At 45.6% G+C, this 15,752-nt stretch overlaps 2 protein-coding genes across 3 annotated transcripts in view; one reads left to right on the forward strand and one right to left on the reverse strand.

Annotated features, from left to right (window-relative positions):
• Nucleotides 1-327: 327 nt before the first annotated feature.
• Nucleotides 328-498, reverse strand: LOC133084975 (cytochrome b-c1 complex subunit 10-like). Its single transcript, XM_061181790.1, has one exon. The coding sequence runs from the start codon at nucleotides 496-498 to the stop codon at nucleotides 328-330; it is 171 nt and encodes a 56-aa protein (XP_061037773.1).
• Nucleotides 499-8,593: 8,095 nt separating this feature from the next.
• Nucleotides 8,594-15,752, forward strand: part of SLCO3A1 (solute carrier organic anion transporter family member 3A1) — a 324,443-nt gene continuing 317,284 nt past the window's right edge. For both annotated transcript variants that reach the window (XM_061179978.1, XM_061179977.1), the window contains exon 1: nucleotides 8,594-8,955. In XM_061179978.1, the coding sequence (XP_061035961.1) occupies nucleotides 8,776-8,955 (180 nt within the window). In that variant the 5' untranslated portion in view covers nucleotides 8,594-8,775. The remainder of the gene's footprint in view (nucleotides 8,956-15,752) is intronic.

Genomic DNA, 15,752 nt, shown 5'->3' on the forward strand with positions numbered 1-15,752 from the left:
AGTTTGTGCAATTGATCAGAAATCTAGAACAGGAGCCAAATCAAAAAACTTTTAAAAGATCAGACACAACTGAGGAGTGGGTTCAGGAAACAGGGCTAGGAGAGCTTCCCAGAGGCGGGGCACCAGGGAGATTCAAGCGTTCTCAATCCTTTACTGTAAGTGATAACAAAGACAAAAAGCACGGCAACACCAATCAACATGTCGATTTTTTTTTTTTTTTTAAACTTCGAGGTCCATCCCTAGAGCGTGGGCTGTTCCAGAGGCAGATGGAAGGAGGCAGCACCATCAGATAACAGAGGGGCCTGGTGGGGGGGGGGGTCAGTTTAATTAATCATCCTTCTTAAACTTGCCCTTGATGTAGGTCACCCAGTCCAGAATCAGCTGCCAGTCGGTGGACCACAGCAGCCCCACAGTGCCCACCGCACCCCACGTGCCCATGGTGGAAATCCAGTTTCCGGCCAGTTCCCAGGAGCGCAGGGCAAGGAACCTGCTCAGCATCTCGGCACCATCCCAGCTCAGGGTGACCCAGTCCCCACTGGCTCGGGTGCCAACAACTCATTTTTTTTTTTTGATTTATGCTTAGGCTAAGCACTGGACTAATTTCTTTAGACAAAGATTTCCTATAATCCCCACAACTACCCTGTGAAGTACATGTTATTCAAGTTTTACAGACAGGAAAAGAGAGGCTCTGAGCAGGTGAGTAAATTTTCCAGACCAACATTAGTAAATGCTAGAACCACTTTCAAAAACCAGATTTCCCTGACTCAAAAGACCTTGATTTGAACCACTGTGTTATTCCATTTTCTTCCCAAGTACAATTTTTCTTGGTTTTTATTTTCCCCATTTTTACAAGCATACATTCTATTATGAATTCTTCTAATTAGGTTTTTCAAAATCACACTTGAATGCATAGGTTCTCTAATTATCAAATTCATGAATAATATAATAATTTGATTCCTTCTTCTATAAGATGAGGAATTTAGTACACTTCTAATTCCCCACATACCCGTCTTTCCTCCATTCTTTGCCAATATCGTTTGGAATTATAAACCTATTTATTATTAGTTTTATTTTTAGTTATTTTAAGAAGTAACAACAACAACAAAAACTTTCCATCTGTACCAATATTCTATTTACAGAATTTTTTAAAACGTAATTCTATACATTTAGCTCAGACTGTCACAATGTTTTTGAACCCACTTTTGCTATTCTTGAGTTTTTGTCTTTAATTAATATGTTGTTCCATTCGAACCTGTCTTTCCATAAATTTTTCAAGAAAAGTGCATGGGTGGTATCTTTTTTGAGTTCCTGATTAGAAAAACTAAGAATGTCTTTTTTCTTTTCTTTGCAAATTAATTAACATTTCAGCTTGAGTCATAAGCATTTTCTCTTAGTACCATTTAGACTTTGCTCCATTTTCATCTGGCATTCAGTCATGTGATACATTCTCAAATCAGCCTGTTTTCATTTGATGATAAGTGACTTTAATGTTTTGTCTGCATATTTATAGAATTTTTTTAAAAAATCCTTTATGTTCAAACAAATTTGCTAGATTATATCAAATTGTGCATCTTTCTTCAGGCAAATTTTGCCTGGAAATGGTATGCTATTTTAAATTGTGCATTCTACCTCTTTTTTCAGCTTGAAAATTTTTCTTCCATTAGTTTTCTTCAATATTGCAGCAACATCATTTATTCTGGTTATATCTTCCTTGAGGGAGTCCTTCTTATCCATATATTAAGTCTTTACTTTTGATCTACCAGATCACCCATCTTTTCTCTCATCTTTTTTGTAATCTTTGTTTCTTTTCTCTACATTGAGAGAAAACTTCTCTAGCTTGATTCTATATCATTTGTTTGGGTTTTCTGCAATTTTGATTCTGATCTTCAAAATCAGATTTCAATCCCACAACTTTAGTTTTGGTTTACGTGAATCCACATCTTATCTGTCCCACTTCCTTTTCAAATTCAGCTAGAATCTGAAGCATCAGGTGGGGAAGCGTTACTTTTTCTTGTGTTTTCTCTCATTTTTTCTCTTCTCAATACTAGTTACTGACCACTCTGGTTCTGGCTCTTGCGGGGGGCAGAAATATGGAGATGAAAGACACTAATCAGTCTAGACAGGGAGAAGTGCAGTGAGTGTCCTCAACAGTGGGAGAAATGCTAGGGCAGAGGCTGGCCTAGGTGGTAAGGGGATGTAGTGGTAGGGAGGCAGTGAGGGAGTTGGGAGGGCAGTAGGGAGAGGGTATTTAAAGGCTTCTTGGAGGAGGTGACACTTTAGGTGGATCTTAAGGTACTAGTAGGTGTAAGCCAGCTGAAGAAAGGGGAGGTAAGGGCAGAGGAAAGAGCAGGTGCAAAAGTTTGGAGGAGGAGAAACCATGGTGAGCCCAAGGAACCACAATTAGTTAATTATGGCCAGTACAGGGTGAGTGTGAAGGGCTGGGGATAGTGTTAAGGTATTTTATTAGCTTGCTAGGGCTGCCATAACAAAATATCACAGACTGGGTTGCTTAACAACAGAAATTTATTTCCTCCCAATTCTGGAAGCTGGAAGATCTGAGATCAAGGCGTCAGCAGGTTTGGTTTCTTCTGAGGCCTCTCTCCTTGACCTGCAGGTGCTGCCCCTCTGTGTTTTCTGTGTCCTTATCTCCTCTTCTTATAAAGACACTAGTCCTATTGGATTCGGGCCCACCTATATGAATTCACTGTACTTTAATTACCTCTTCAATGGCCCTGTCTCCAAATACAGTCACATTTTGAGGTAATGAGGGTTAGGACTTCAACATACAAATTTTGGGAATCAGGGCACCAATCAGCCCGCAACAGGCAGACAGAGATTGGACAGCCTTCTTGTTCAGTGTGTCACACCCTCAGACCCCCTTACCTGTCATTCCACAGGGGAGAAGGCCTGCAGGAGCTGGAAGGCGGTATACGGGGAGGGCCGTAACCTGAGCAGGGGTGCTCCTCCTCTCTCCTCTGTATATGATTTCTCTATTACTCATACTCTAGATTCAGTGGCACGCTGCACCTTGTGGATTTTCTTTCATGGTCTTCGTATATACTCTCCAGGAACCCTTTATACATATGAACAAGTTCCATTCTGAGAGTGCGTTTGTAAGACCAATCTGTTCGCAAGTCCAACAAAGTTAGCCTAGGTACCCAACTAACACAATCGGCTATATAGTACTGTACTGTAATAGGTTTATCATACTTTTCACACAAATAATACATAAAAAAACAAACAAGCACAAAAAGTAAAGAAAACATTTAAGTCTTACACTACAGTACCTTGAAAAGTACAGTAGTACAGTACAATAGCTGGCATACAGAGCTGGCATCAAGTGAATAGACAAGAAGAGTTACTGACTGGAGGAGGGAGAGAAGTTGGGAGATGGCAGAGCTGAAGGATCATCAGCAATAAGAGACGGAGGGCAAGCTGCAATGTCACTCACACCTTATGTGATCAGACACGCGAAGGCACATTTGCATCTTTGAAAGTCCGCAACTTGAAGGTTCATATGTAGGGGACTTGATTTAGGGTTCAGTGGCACAATGCACCTTGTGGATTTTCTTTCATTGTCTTCATATATACTCTCCAGGAACTCCTTATCTCTTAGATCAATCATATTTTTAATGCATTGCATTGCACCGTGCCTGCCAAGGGTACACAGGCCTGGAGCCCACTTCCCCTCAGGAAGGCGGACAGCTATGGTCACCTTCTGCCAGGCTTGGAACCCATGAAACTCTTGACATGATATTAACCTCTAAGTCTCCACCTTCCTTGGCTGGAGATGCTCTGGGGCCCCCCAAACACTTTCAGTGCTGGCTAATTTCATGTGCCCACAGTTGCTGTCAGTACCCATGCTTAAAATACAAAGGTTGGAGTGCATTTTTCAGAGACTGGGAGCAAAGCTGGGATCTTCCCTTTTTCTGAGAGAGAAAAGTAAAAGCAAGATGTCAATGAAAGGGGCTGATGGGGACAAGGCCTGCTGCAAGAAGGGTGTGCACAGTTGCTGCTGGGGTGGAGAAGTGGTCCCTGGGGAGAGTGCCTGGAAGGAAGTTTTCTATGAACCTGGACCCCTTCTGCGTTGTTTTCCTGTCCTAATCAGAAGTACCAAGCTTCTTGGCAGGAGGCCTGTTAGACCCTGAGCAGGACAAATGCTCCTTTATTTTTAAAGTAAGATACTTTCTCTACCCTTAAGAAGCTAACAGTCTATTTGGATAAACACATTCTATTTACAAAAATATCAATAGAAGGTAGCAAATGATGAGTTACCCAAATACACTAATATTGGTACATGTTTGTTTTACTCCTTCTCCTTTATCTCAAAACTCATTTTCCATAAATATAACACATTTCCAAAAACCAAGTTTTCTCATACCTATTCTTCAATTTTCATTAGTTTTTTTTCTTTCTTCTGTTTCTCCAGTTGGATTTTGGATTCATCCTATTTTAAATTGCATCCAAACTGATGTTTATCCTTTTAAATTCTTTGCTGAGTTTTAGGATATATTCAAATTAAGACATATAATTAAAAATACAGAACTAAGATTATAGAAAGCAGCAAATGCAGGCTATATGGTAGAAAGGCATATGGATCAGGCTAATTGGAAAGTGGAGGTGGGGGGAGAAAAACCCTGAGGAAGAGGAAATAAGCTTCAACTCAGCCCAAATATTAGTTTCAAGCCAAAGAAGTTGGCCCAGCCCCAATTCTATCCTTGGTTGAACACAATACATGATTGGTGTATTTTCAGAAAAAGAAAAGAAAAATCCATCCATAGGGTGAGGATCTAAGCATCTATTTTGCACTCCAGTGACAATCAGAAATCATTCTTTGCATTTATTTTTCAACTTTGTATTTGCCTCTGAACAAAATTGAAGCTGGCAAAAGATGGTTCATGTGAATTACTTGGACAACAGTTTCTCCTTGTGTGGAATTACATTGAGGCTGCTTGCTGTGAAATCCTGACACAGCCCAGTAACAGTGGAAGACATTGTCATTTTTTTTCCACGTCCATGAAGTTAACCCACTTCTCTCCTACAGAAATGAATTGATGGTCCTTTTTAAAGTAAGGGAGAAAAGCTCTCCAAATCTTAATCACTAAGCATATACATACAGTTTATTAATATTTTAGAATCAAAAGCCAGTTTATCTTCCCATGTCACCCAATCTTCTTTATGCTTCAGATTTCCTGAGTACATTGCAGCATCTCAATGTTTGGAATACTTCTAATAGTCAGCAAAGTAAGGGCTCATGGAATCAGAGCCTCAGCTAGCAATATTTTCATCTAACTTAGAAAAGTCACCTAGCCCAGAAAAGTAGTTGAGAGACTAAAATAATCCCAAGGGTTCTACAGTCATTCATACTGACCAGTTCTAAACCCATCATCCACCACTAGAGGGATAGAAGAATGAAAAAGGCTCCAGCCTAGAAATGGTGGCTAAACCATTTCTCCAAGGCAAGATTCAAGGTCGGCCAGTTGGTGGGTGGGTTTAAGCTCGTGTTTGCCTTGCTCATCACATGATGGTCAACTGTCCATTTCAGAGGCTGGTTGGAGGGGGCACCCCAGATCATGAGAGGCCTAAACTCTTTCTTCATCTCCTTCCTCCTTCTCCTAGGTGCTCCCCCAGTTTGGGGTGGAAAATGCAGGTTTTAGTTCCTGACACTAGCTAGCTGTGACCTCCAAAACGCCACTTGCTGCTCTTTCTTTTTGAGTAAAATGGGGTCAATAAGATCTGCTCTCCCTGTTGTGAGATTTGAGTGAGACACAGGACATCAGAGCACTCTATCAGCAGTCACATGTTGTACAGATATGAAGACAGTTACTATTTTTCTGCTGCTGCCTCTGCACAGGAGAGGAGCCAAACAGAAGCACCTGCTGCTCGTAAACCCAGCTTGTTATTCCTGGAACCCTCATGTACAGGTAAACAACGGAAGAGCAGGAAGCAAGAGAATTGAACCTATTAAATTCCTTCTTTCTGACTGTCATGAGGCTAATGCCTGGTTGCCTTCAGGCCGACTTTGATTATTCTTAAGGCTTCAGGCACTGAATTATTTTCACGGCCGTGTACCATAAATTATAGGGGGAATCTACAACCCTAATCCAGCATCCTCTCTCTGACAGCAAAAGGGTTTGAGTTCTCTAAAGACAGTTAAATTTTATGTGAAATAAATGGTTGAAGCTGAAAAAAGCTTGTTCCCCTTTTGGTCTGTACCTGAGGCAATGTAGTGTATAGACAAAGAGAGCTGGACTTGCATCCAAGTCCTGTCCCTTTTGAGCTGTGTGACACTGGGCTAGTCATTCTACATCTCTGAGTCTCCATTTATAAAATAGGGACAATATGAGTCCCATCCTCCCCAAGAGACAGACCACTGGGTGACAAGCAAGATCATGTATAGGGAGTTCAGAACTGGGGCTGTGATAGCAGACACCTTGGTTTCAAAGGCTGGTCCTGCCATTTACTGGATATGTGTGACATTGGTAAGTTTAGTTAACATTTTTGGGCCTGGTTTCTTATTTGTAAAACAGGGCTAATAAGAGTGTCTAGTTTAGAGGATGGTTGTGTGGGTTAAATTGTAAATGTGGGTGAAGCACTTAGAACAAACGGTGCTTGGCCAGAGTCAGCACACAACAAACATTAGCTCTTGTTATAACAAAGTATGTAAATAAGACTCGAAGACTATACTGCACTTTGAAAGCTATTTCAATAGCGACAGGATCACTGTTCAGAAACAAGTAAACAGTCTTAGCTTTGTAGCTCACAGTTTTGGAGGCAGGGAAGGGAGCTAGTTCATCAAGGGTCTTCTCAGGAAAAAGTGATGAGGCACTCTCATGATGCCAGAGTGATGGAGAGGACCAAGGGCGTGAGAGGAAAGATCCCATAGAAAAGTTGGCTATGAGTGAGGGGAGGGTGTAGGGAGTGAGGGGAGGGTGTAGGGAGTAAGGGAGGGGCTGCAGTAAGGTGATAGACTCTTGGGGAATGGTATAGCCGATAATGACAGGAATCGGGGAACATGGAAAAAGACCTCTGTGGTGGAAGCCACTTCACATAGGAGACAGCCCAGACAAGGGGAGGGGAGCATCTGAAAGGGACACCAAGCCTAGGTGAGATCATGTGTGGAACCACAGGAGGATGCAGCAGTTTATATTTAAATGGTATGGCAAGACAACACCCCCTACCATTACACTATCCGATCTTGTTCAAGTTCTTTGGGAGTAAGCAGAAATTATGAAAGTGTTAATTACTCTTCAGTTTTGGATTTAAGCCTGCCTTGGTACACAGGCGCCTAGGAGAGTGGATCATTTTCTTAAACACAACTATTAAGGAAAGCCTTTTCAAATGATTGGTTAAGCCCCCACTGGACCAGGTGGAAGATGCTGAGTGCTTCCTGGTACTTGCCCAGTCCTTTCCAGGCTTCTCTGAGCTTCCGAAAGCTGTCTGCGGACTAGCAGATCCTGTCGGTAGTGCCTTGTGGCACAAACTCCTGGTAATGATTATAAAGAGCGGCTGCCACGGGGCCTGGGCATTCAGGCCAAGGCCAAGGAAGGTGGCCTGGGCCACAAAGCTAGGGGAGAGGTGGGGACCAAGGCAGGCCTGTGGCTAATCTCTTCCTGCTGGCTCCAGCCGCGCGGCTACATCATTTTTGAGGATGGGCTCCAGGCAGATGGCGGGCTGCACAAGGCCCTCTGCTGGGGTCGCTGCGACCCTGCAGCCACCTAGACACCGTGGCTGGGGGCACCTGATAATCTGTGCGGCTCCCGACAGGTTAATGGAACTTCTCTCTTGCTGAGCTTCCGTTCTTTTCTCTCCTTTCGGTCTGGGGCCTTTTAGGCGCACCCAGAGGCCTCGGAGAGCAGGAGCAGAGGCCAGCAGGCTGTAGAAGCCTCGAGCAGCTCTGATCTCTGGCACCTCCCCAAGCCCCAGAGCGCAACATCTGTCCCCAGAAATACCCGGGCGGAGGGGAAGGGAGCGCGCCAACCCTTTCCTGGGTACTCAGTCTTCTCTCTCTTCCTAGAAACCGCTCCACCCCTCGGGTCTAGCGCCCCGACGCTGGAGCTTTAGGTCCCCGCCCCGCGGGGGCGCCTCCGCACCCCATCTCCGCGGCCGGAGTTCCTCCTGCAATAGCACCCAGTGTCCACGGAGGCGCCCCGAGCCCCGCAGCGCCATCTAGTGGCTGGGTACGGCCTTCCTCCCTCTGGGGCACCCCCTCCCTTACTCCGCAAGGACTCCCCCTCTCCCGCGTCCTTCGGGCAGCAGGACGCTTCCAGCCTCGGCCAAGGGGCAGCGCTTGGCGCCCCAGGCCGGTACCCTCGCACCTGCCCCGGGGCGCACGGGCGGCGAGGAGCGGCGCGGCGGGGGCGCGCAGCGGCGATCGAGGCCCGGGCCTCGCGGTAGAAGAAGGGGAGGCGAGGGCAGGCGCGGCCCGCGGGCGAGGGGAACTGGGCGAGGACAGCGGCGGGCAGCCGCCGGCGGCGAGGCGGCGGCGTGCGGCGTGAGGAGCCCCTGTGATTGGCACAGCCCTAGCCGGAGGAGGAGGCGAGGGGAGGGCGGAGGAGGAGGAGAAGGAGGAGGAAGGGGGCGAGCGCGGCGGCGGCGGCGGCGGCGGCTGCGAGGAGCCGTGCCTTCCACCTTTCCAGCCCCGGCAGGACGGGGGTGGCCGCCGCGGGCCCGGGGCGGGGACAGCACGCAGCCTCGCCGCTCGCACCTCAGCCCGGCAGCGGCCCCGACACCCGGGGCAAGCGGGAAAGCGGCGGCGGCGGCGGCGGGGGAAGGATGCAGGGGAAGAAGCCGGGCGGCTCGTCGGGCGGCGGCCGGAGCGGCGAGCTGCAGGGGGACGAGGCGCAGAGGAACAAGAAGAAGAAAAAGAAGGTGTCCTGCTTCTCCAACATCAAGATCTTCCTCGTGTCCGAGTGCGCCCTGATGCTGGCGCAGGGCACGGTGGGCGCCTACCTGGTGAGTCCCCGTGCCGACTCCACCGCGGGGCGCCTTCCCCAGCGCGGCTCCCGGGTGTTCAGCTGACAGGAGGAGGGGGCAGCCCGGGCGCCGGGGGCAGGCGGGCATGACCTCCGCCCGGCGTGGAGGTTGGCGAGTGGTGCAGAGGCGGCCGCCGGGGGAGCTGCCGGCCCGGGCTGCTGAGCGAACCGGGAGCCGGCGGGACCGCTGATGCCCGCAGCTGCTCGCGCGGCCGGCGGGGGCTGGGGGGGACCCGGGTTGGAGAGGCGGCGGGCAGGTGGGCGTGAAACCATCCCTCTCCCGCCAAAGCACAGCCAGAGGGTGAGTTCAGGAGCCCCCCTGCAGAGGAAAGCATCGCGGTTTTCAGGTGACCTGCACATGGAAAGAAAAGCCCGTTAGCCTCTTGCGTCCTCGACTCTTGCATTCCATCCTCCGGGAGAACAAATCCATTATGCATCATTTTCTCCGGTAGCTTTCTCCATCCGCCAATTACGGAGGGATTTAACAGTTTAGAGTAAAATGCGCCCAAGTGTGGCCCTGATCCGAGCCGGGGCTGCAGGGGGAATATTCCCACTCCGTATCCCGTTAGCCATCTCTCAGCGTCTGGGATAAAGTTACAATACCTGGAGAGCAGCTGTGAGTTTGTGTAGTTTTTGCTACCCACTCTTAGACCTAAATTCCCCACCGTGGTCTCTCGTTCCCAGGGGGGTATTGCATCATTGTGCACAAGGTACATCGATTTCATTTGCCTTCTGAGGGGGGATTTTAATGTTCAAATGGTCAGGGGTGCATAACATACCAGAGGAAACAGCTTGTAATGACTCAGCAGTCAAATACCTACTTTACCCGCTGTCTCCTGCCCCGCGCAGGTGGTCCCAACTTGGGTTTAAGAGAATGCACTTCCAGACCCAAGTACGGTCCTGACTAAGCAGGAGTTTTCAGAGTTTATAGTGTTAAGACATTACTTGGCTACTGACCTGAAACTGAAATCAAATGTCATAGATTTTGAGTGTTAGTGAGCAAGTTTGATGGAGATAGAATTGGACAAGGTTTTGACTGTTGGAGAACTACATCCTGAGATAGAACCATGATCTTTCTGATGGTACCATTAATCCCTTCTTCCTGGCCTTGGGGTGCAGTTAATGAGGGCCAGTCGCTGGGTGCCCTGTACCATTCATAAACAGCCTCCTAAGAATTGGGGCTTGCTGTCAGGGGCAAGTACAACCAGACTTGGTCTCTTGGTGTGAGATAAAGTCAGTTATGTGGTTACAAGAGAGGGTTGTTCAAATTCAGCTCGGTTCCTGGGGTGACAGACTTACAGGGTTTCTGAAAATCAAATGCATTTTCTTTGCTCCTTGTCAGATGAGAGGCATTTAAATCCCTGTTACTGGCTGCATCCATGACATGCATGCTGCCGGTGAAACCTGTAGCCAAAAGCACATTTTCATTTCTGTTTAGATATTTTTTGTATAAAATGCACTTGTAGTTCGAATACATAGTTGCAGAGAGTACCTGTGGCCTTCGGAGTTTTGGAATTAGGGGATGACCGTGTCTTGGGGGGGGGTCAGTGTATCAGAGTGTCCTTGGAGGGAATTCGACCATTAAAATATTAAAATAGAGACATGTATTACTAAGACGCAAATGCACAGTAATAGAAATACATGTAGGTCTGTACTGTAGCATATGCAAAGTATGTGATACCTAACCGGGGCTGTGTTTATCAACAGCTGCCTCCAGTTTTTAAGTTTTTGCCTCAAACCAATTTTGTTCAATAGAGTGGATTATTCATGTTCTATATAATAGTATCTAATGTTGGCAAAAATTGAATTTTTTGAAGTATACAGAGTGTTATGGGTTTTGTAATTTGTGGACACAGATTTGGAAGATCACGATTAACAAATAAAAGGTTTTACATCTTAAAAAAAGAAAAACACCATCAGAACTTTTCACACCATGAATGATAAGGCATGGGCTTGGTTTTAGCTTGCAATGATTTAAGGGTTTTGGAAAGAAAGGAATCTGGGCTTCGATCAGATGAGTGGCCGAAGCCCCTTTAGAAAGTTAAGAAGTAGAGGGCTGGTGGATGTTACAGGCAGGGCTGGCCCCAGGAGATAGGAAGTAGACTCTGATCCCAGAATGGCTGAGTGGCAGGCAGAGGAGGAATTGAGTCCACCTGGCGTGGCTCTCCCGGCATTTCCCGCCTGGGCTAATGGAGAGCCTGGTTTGAGGGGTAGGGTAACTGGAGTCAACAGGTGACTGGCCGAAAGCAGATGGAGGCCTAGGAGAGGATGGGCTTAGGAAATTGAATGCATTGTTATTACTTAGAGTGGAGGCATCAGGTGCTCAGGTCTCTGCCTTACTCCGCTGCTCTTGGCTTTCCATTGCCATCTGAACCTCATGAAAATAGTTTGCTTGTCAGGGTTGACTGAATCGGCTTGCCATGGGTTTTGCTCTTTTGGGCCGCTTGGGAATTTTCTCTTCATCTGTTATTTGGGAGGTAGAATTAAAAGTTTGTTGTTTCTTCAGTGCTGTGAGACTTCTTTATGGCTGATTTGAGAATGAAACATTGCAGGATGTTCCCAGGAAAGGCAACTTTCTCCATTCATTGTGGCTTTCTTAGGAAACCTGAGAACCTGTGTTTGTAGGCCATCACACACACAAGGTCCATGTGCAAGGTGTGTTATATGGGATCTTTACACTGGCAATCAGCCTGCCCCTCTGAGGAAGCATTTTCAGATACCTGATGAAGGGCACACCTTGGGGCCCTGCCAACACTGCTTACTTGCAGGGAGAGAAGGGAGATTGCAAATTCTCTGCCTATGACATTACTTCCTGTTTGAGTCCCAAGTCCACGTAATAGCTACCTTATTATTTCGTCTTTCCAGGTGTCATTGTTTTAATATTAGGAGGCTTCATTTCATTGCTCCGTTTTCTTTCTGAAAAGACAGATTACCTAGTGTCTTCACTGACACTGGTATAAGCTGCCCAACTGCAGAACTGAATTAGAAGTTGCCTGTGATTTGAGAAGCAACTTTGAAAAGCTGGACTCTGTGTGTGTGTGTGTGTGTGTGTGTGTGTGTGTGTGTGTGTGTGTGTCTGTTTTCCCTCAAGAACCCACCCAAACTCAAGGTAGATCTATATAGAAGAAAGCCACCAATTGTTAAGCTAGGCAGGGAACTGGCAACTTTTGGCCTGGGTGCTGGGGTCTCCTGGGGAAATACAGAAGGACTTTGATCCTGATGCCTAAACTCAATGATGATGATAATATAGATAAGGTGACCTGGGTGCAACCCGGGCCAGCTGTGGATTCTGAAATCTCTTACCCTTGCCAGTGTTTTAACTGGAAATCATGCTTCAGATAAGACAACAGTCACAGGGATGGTCTCTTGTAGTCACTTAAACTGCCTGACTAGCTAGGAAATATTTTTTTTTCTGCCTAAGAAGAGGGACCAGGACTTCCCTGGTGGTCCAGTGGGTAAGACTCCACGCTCCCAATGCAGGGGCCCCAGGTTCGAAACCTCGTCGGGGAACTAGATCCCACATGCCTGCTGCAACTAAGAGTTCACATGCTGCAACTTAGAAGCCTGCATGCCGCAACTAAAAGCCCACATGCTGCAACTAAAGGTCCTGCATACTGCAACTAAAACATGCCACAACGAAATCCCGTGTGCTGCAATGAAGACCCAGTGCAGCCAAACTAAAAAAATAAATAAGTATTAAAAAAAAAAATAAGAGGGACCCATTCAGTTTGATCGTCACTGTGTGCAGAAGAGAGACTGCAATTTAATTTTCCTCTACTCGGGTCTTTGCTTCTGGTGGCTCCAGTCTGCCCTGACCTACTTGCAAGGATGTAACATCTGCTTAAGTCTTGGGCTGTTTGGAGAAGGCACAGGCATATGGGAACTGCACAGAGAGAAATTTGTTTTGTGTGCACTTGATGGTGTTTGAGGGAGACCCACTGAGATATTCCAAGTCATTCCCTGAGGGTAGCCCTTCCTTTAGAGGTTTGTGTGTGTTCTCAAATGAGTGAGGACTGAAGGTGATAAGGATATGTGCAGGAAATTAAGACCTCGGGCACCTCTGGGCTGTTATGGATGAAGCTCAATTACAAACACATTTGAATTTCCTCAGGATGAAAACTTAAAAAGGCCAGTTTAGTCTCTGGGTGGGGCACACAGGAGGTTCCTATGAATCAGGAATGGGCATGTCCCTATCTTTTTTTTTTTTTTGCAGCTTGTTATTAAAATAAATAGTTTATTTTTTTATTGACGTATAGTTGATTTACTATTTATTAAAGTAAATAGTTTATTTTTAACTGAAGTAGTTTCAGGCGTACAGCATAGTGATTCAGTTATACATATATATGTTATACATACATATATATATTCTTTTTCAGATTTTTTTCCCTTATAGGTTATTACAAAATATTGAGTATAGTTGCCTGTGCTGTACAGTAAGTCCTTGTTGTTTATCTATTTTTTATACAGCAGTGTGTATATGTTAATCCCAACTTCCTAATTTATCCCTACCCCACCCCATTTCCCTTTGGTAACCATAAGTTTGTTTTCCATGTCTTTGAGACTCTGTTTGGTAAATAAGTTCATTTGTATCTTTTTTTTTTAGAGTCCAAGTATAGCGATATTATATGGTATTTGTCTTTGTCTGACTTCCTTCACTCTATTTAGAGTTATGTAAAAATGAAGTCTGAGGTTTTGGTGACAATGTAAGGAGACGAATGACTGTGTCAACAAGGTTCCATCTCACTGCTTTATAGTCACTTTGTTTCTAGGCTTGAGAACATTCAGTGGGCTTGCAATTAATGGCTGAGGTGAAACGGGTGGATTTGTTCTTTTTCTGTTTTTTTTTCCTAAAGAAGCATCATTTTGAAGATTTTTTTTTTCTTTTGCATATCTAACCCAGAAGCAGACAGCTGAGAGACATTTTTAAAGTCCTTGTCAAATTAGTATGATGACTAAGGCAACTGTATTTTCTTTAATCAAATTATTTTACACACTTATGGTTACTCAAAGTGACAAATTCCCTGTCATTTGCATAATTACTATATAGCCCCAGGTAGGAAGAAATAAAATTACCCTGATTTTTTTTTTTTTTTTTTTTTTCTTACAGCTTAGTTGAAAATGTTTAGCTAATAATCATTTAGGGGAAAAAAATTGTTTCTGAAAATTCCTTTCAACCAGCTTTGTGTACATACCTCAGTTTCTGTGGTTTCCTCTTGTGTGTTTAGCAGTCGAAGAAATGGAATTAGTTGTGAAGTGAGCAAGGGCTCTTTCCTGAACTGGGTAACTCTCCCCATTTCAAATTTAGATACCTTACAAAAAGGGTGGCCCAGAGGCCTCTCCACAGCGGCCCTGCCTTGCTAATCAATCGCTCAGCACTTAAACTCATCTTCTTGCAGGCTGCCTGAATGGTGTTGTTCTGTATGAGGCCGCAGAAGTTTCCTCTAGTTGCCAAGGCCACCTGAGCAAGAGGGTCTCTGTGACTTTCTCTTGCTCATCTTATTAAAGCAAGCTTGGGGGTGCTGCCTTGTCCAGGGACCAGGTTCACTTAGCAGACTGGCCAGGCATGAGTAAGTGTAATGTTGCAAAATCGATGAGGATACAGCTGCCTTTCCTATAGAAGTAGGCCTGGAAAAAAGAAGAAAATCTGTGAATGTTATTGGCTGGTTGCAGAGAGAGAGCAGAAGTTGGCATTGGTTTCAGCGTGTGTGCCAGGCCTCCTGCAGAGGCTGTGGGAGCCACAGGGACTCATGCTGAGCTGCCCATGGTCCTTGGATTCTGTGGGTCAGGGCCCGCCAGGTGACTGGGCAGGTGAGTGTGTACGAGGTGCTGAGCCCTTGCTGCGGTGGAGAATTAGACTCCGGACCAGCAGCATTTCTCCAGTACCTTACTTCCAACTTAACAAACACGTTTAACTTGCACAGATTTAACTGCACACACCACTGAATAACCATGTTCCTGTGAAGTAGAGTCAAAATACTTATCATCACTTTATTCACCTATATTTTGTCATACATGTTCCCTATTATATTCTGTGCATTTGTGTGCATTATCTATTTACATACATGTTCTTGTAAAGAGTTACATTCACCAAATATAGTATGTTGTCCTTTTGCTGGGGGGGGGCAGTTAAGGGACATTCAGTGGTAATTCTGATTATATGGTTCCCATGTGGATTTATTTTATTTTATCCTGTAAACTTAAAAAAAATTTTTTTTGGCTGCACCTTGCGGCATGTGGGATCTTAGTTCCCTGACCAGGGATCGAACCTGAGCCCCCTGCAGTGGGAGCGTGGAGTCTTGACCACTGGACCACCACGGAAGTCCCCCATGTGGATTTAGAACCCAGTCTCCCCTGAAGAATTGTCACCTGTATTTTATTCCCTCTCAGAAATGCCGTTGGTAATTTGTAGACCAGGACGATAGCATCCTTGTTCTTTTAATTTAGTTTTGCTATCTGTATCTGCAAAATAGGTGATACACAGGAAGAAAAGTGGAATCAGTGTCTTCGGTTCATAGGGTAAGTGAATTGATGTGGTTCTAAGACACTTGTATTTGATATGATCTAACTGCTTAGGTGTTTATATGAGAGGCAGTATTGCTTAATGATTGGAACTCTAAGTTAATGGTTAAAATTCCCAGGTGGCGAACAGCAAGCACCCATGGCAGCTGTGACTTATTAGATGAGCATCAGAAGACCCAGGATTCATTCCTGTGTCCTCCTCTTGCCGGATCTGTGAGCTTGCGCTGATTACTTAACCTCTCTGCCTTGGTATTTAAT

This window comes from Eubalaena glacialis, chromosome 2 (assembly GCF_028564815.1).
Source record: "Eubalaena glacialis isolate mEubGla1 chromosome 2, mEubGla1.1.hap2.+ XY, whole genome shotgun sequence".
NCBI classification, from domain to species: Eukaryota; Metazoa; Chordata; class Mammalia; order Artiodactyla; family Balaenidae; genus Eubalaena; species Eubalaena glacialis.

Bases quoted from the DNA above. Each gene is read 5' to 3' on its own strand.
- LOC133084975 (XM_061181790.1), bottom strand. From the start codon at position 498: ATGCTGAGCAGGTTCCTTGCCCTGCGCTCCTGGGAACTGGCCGGAAAC.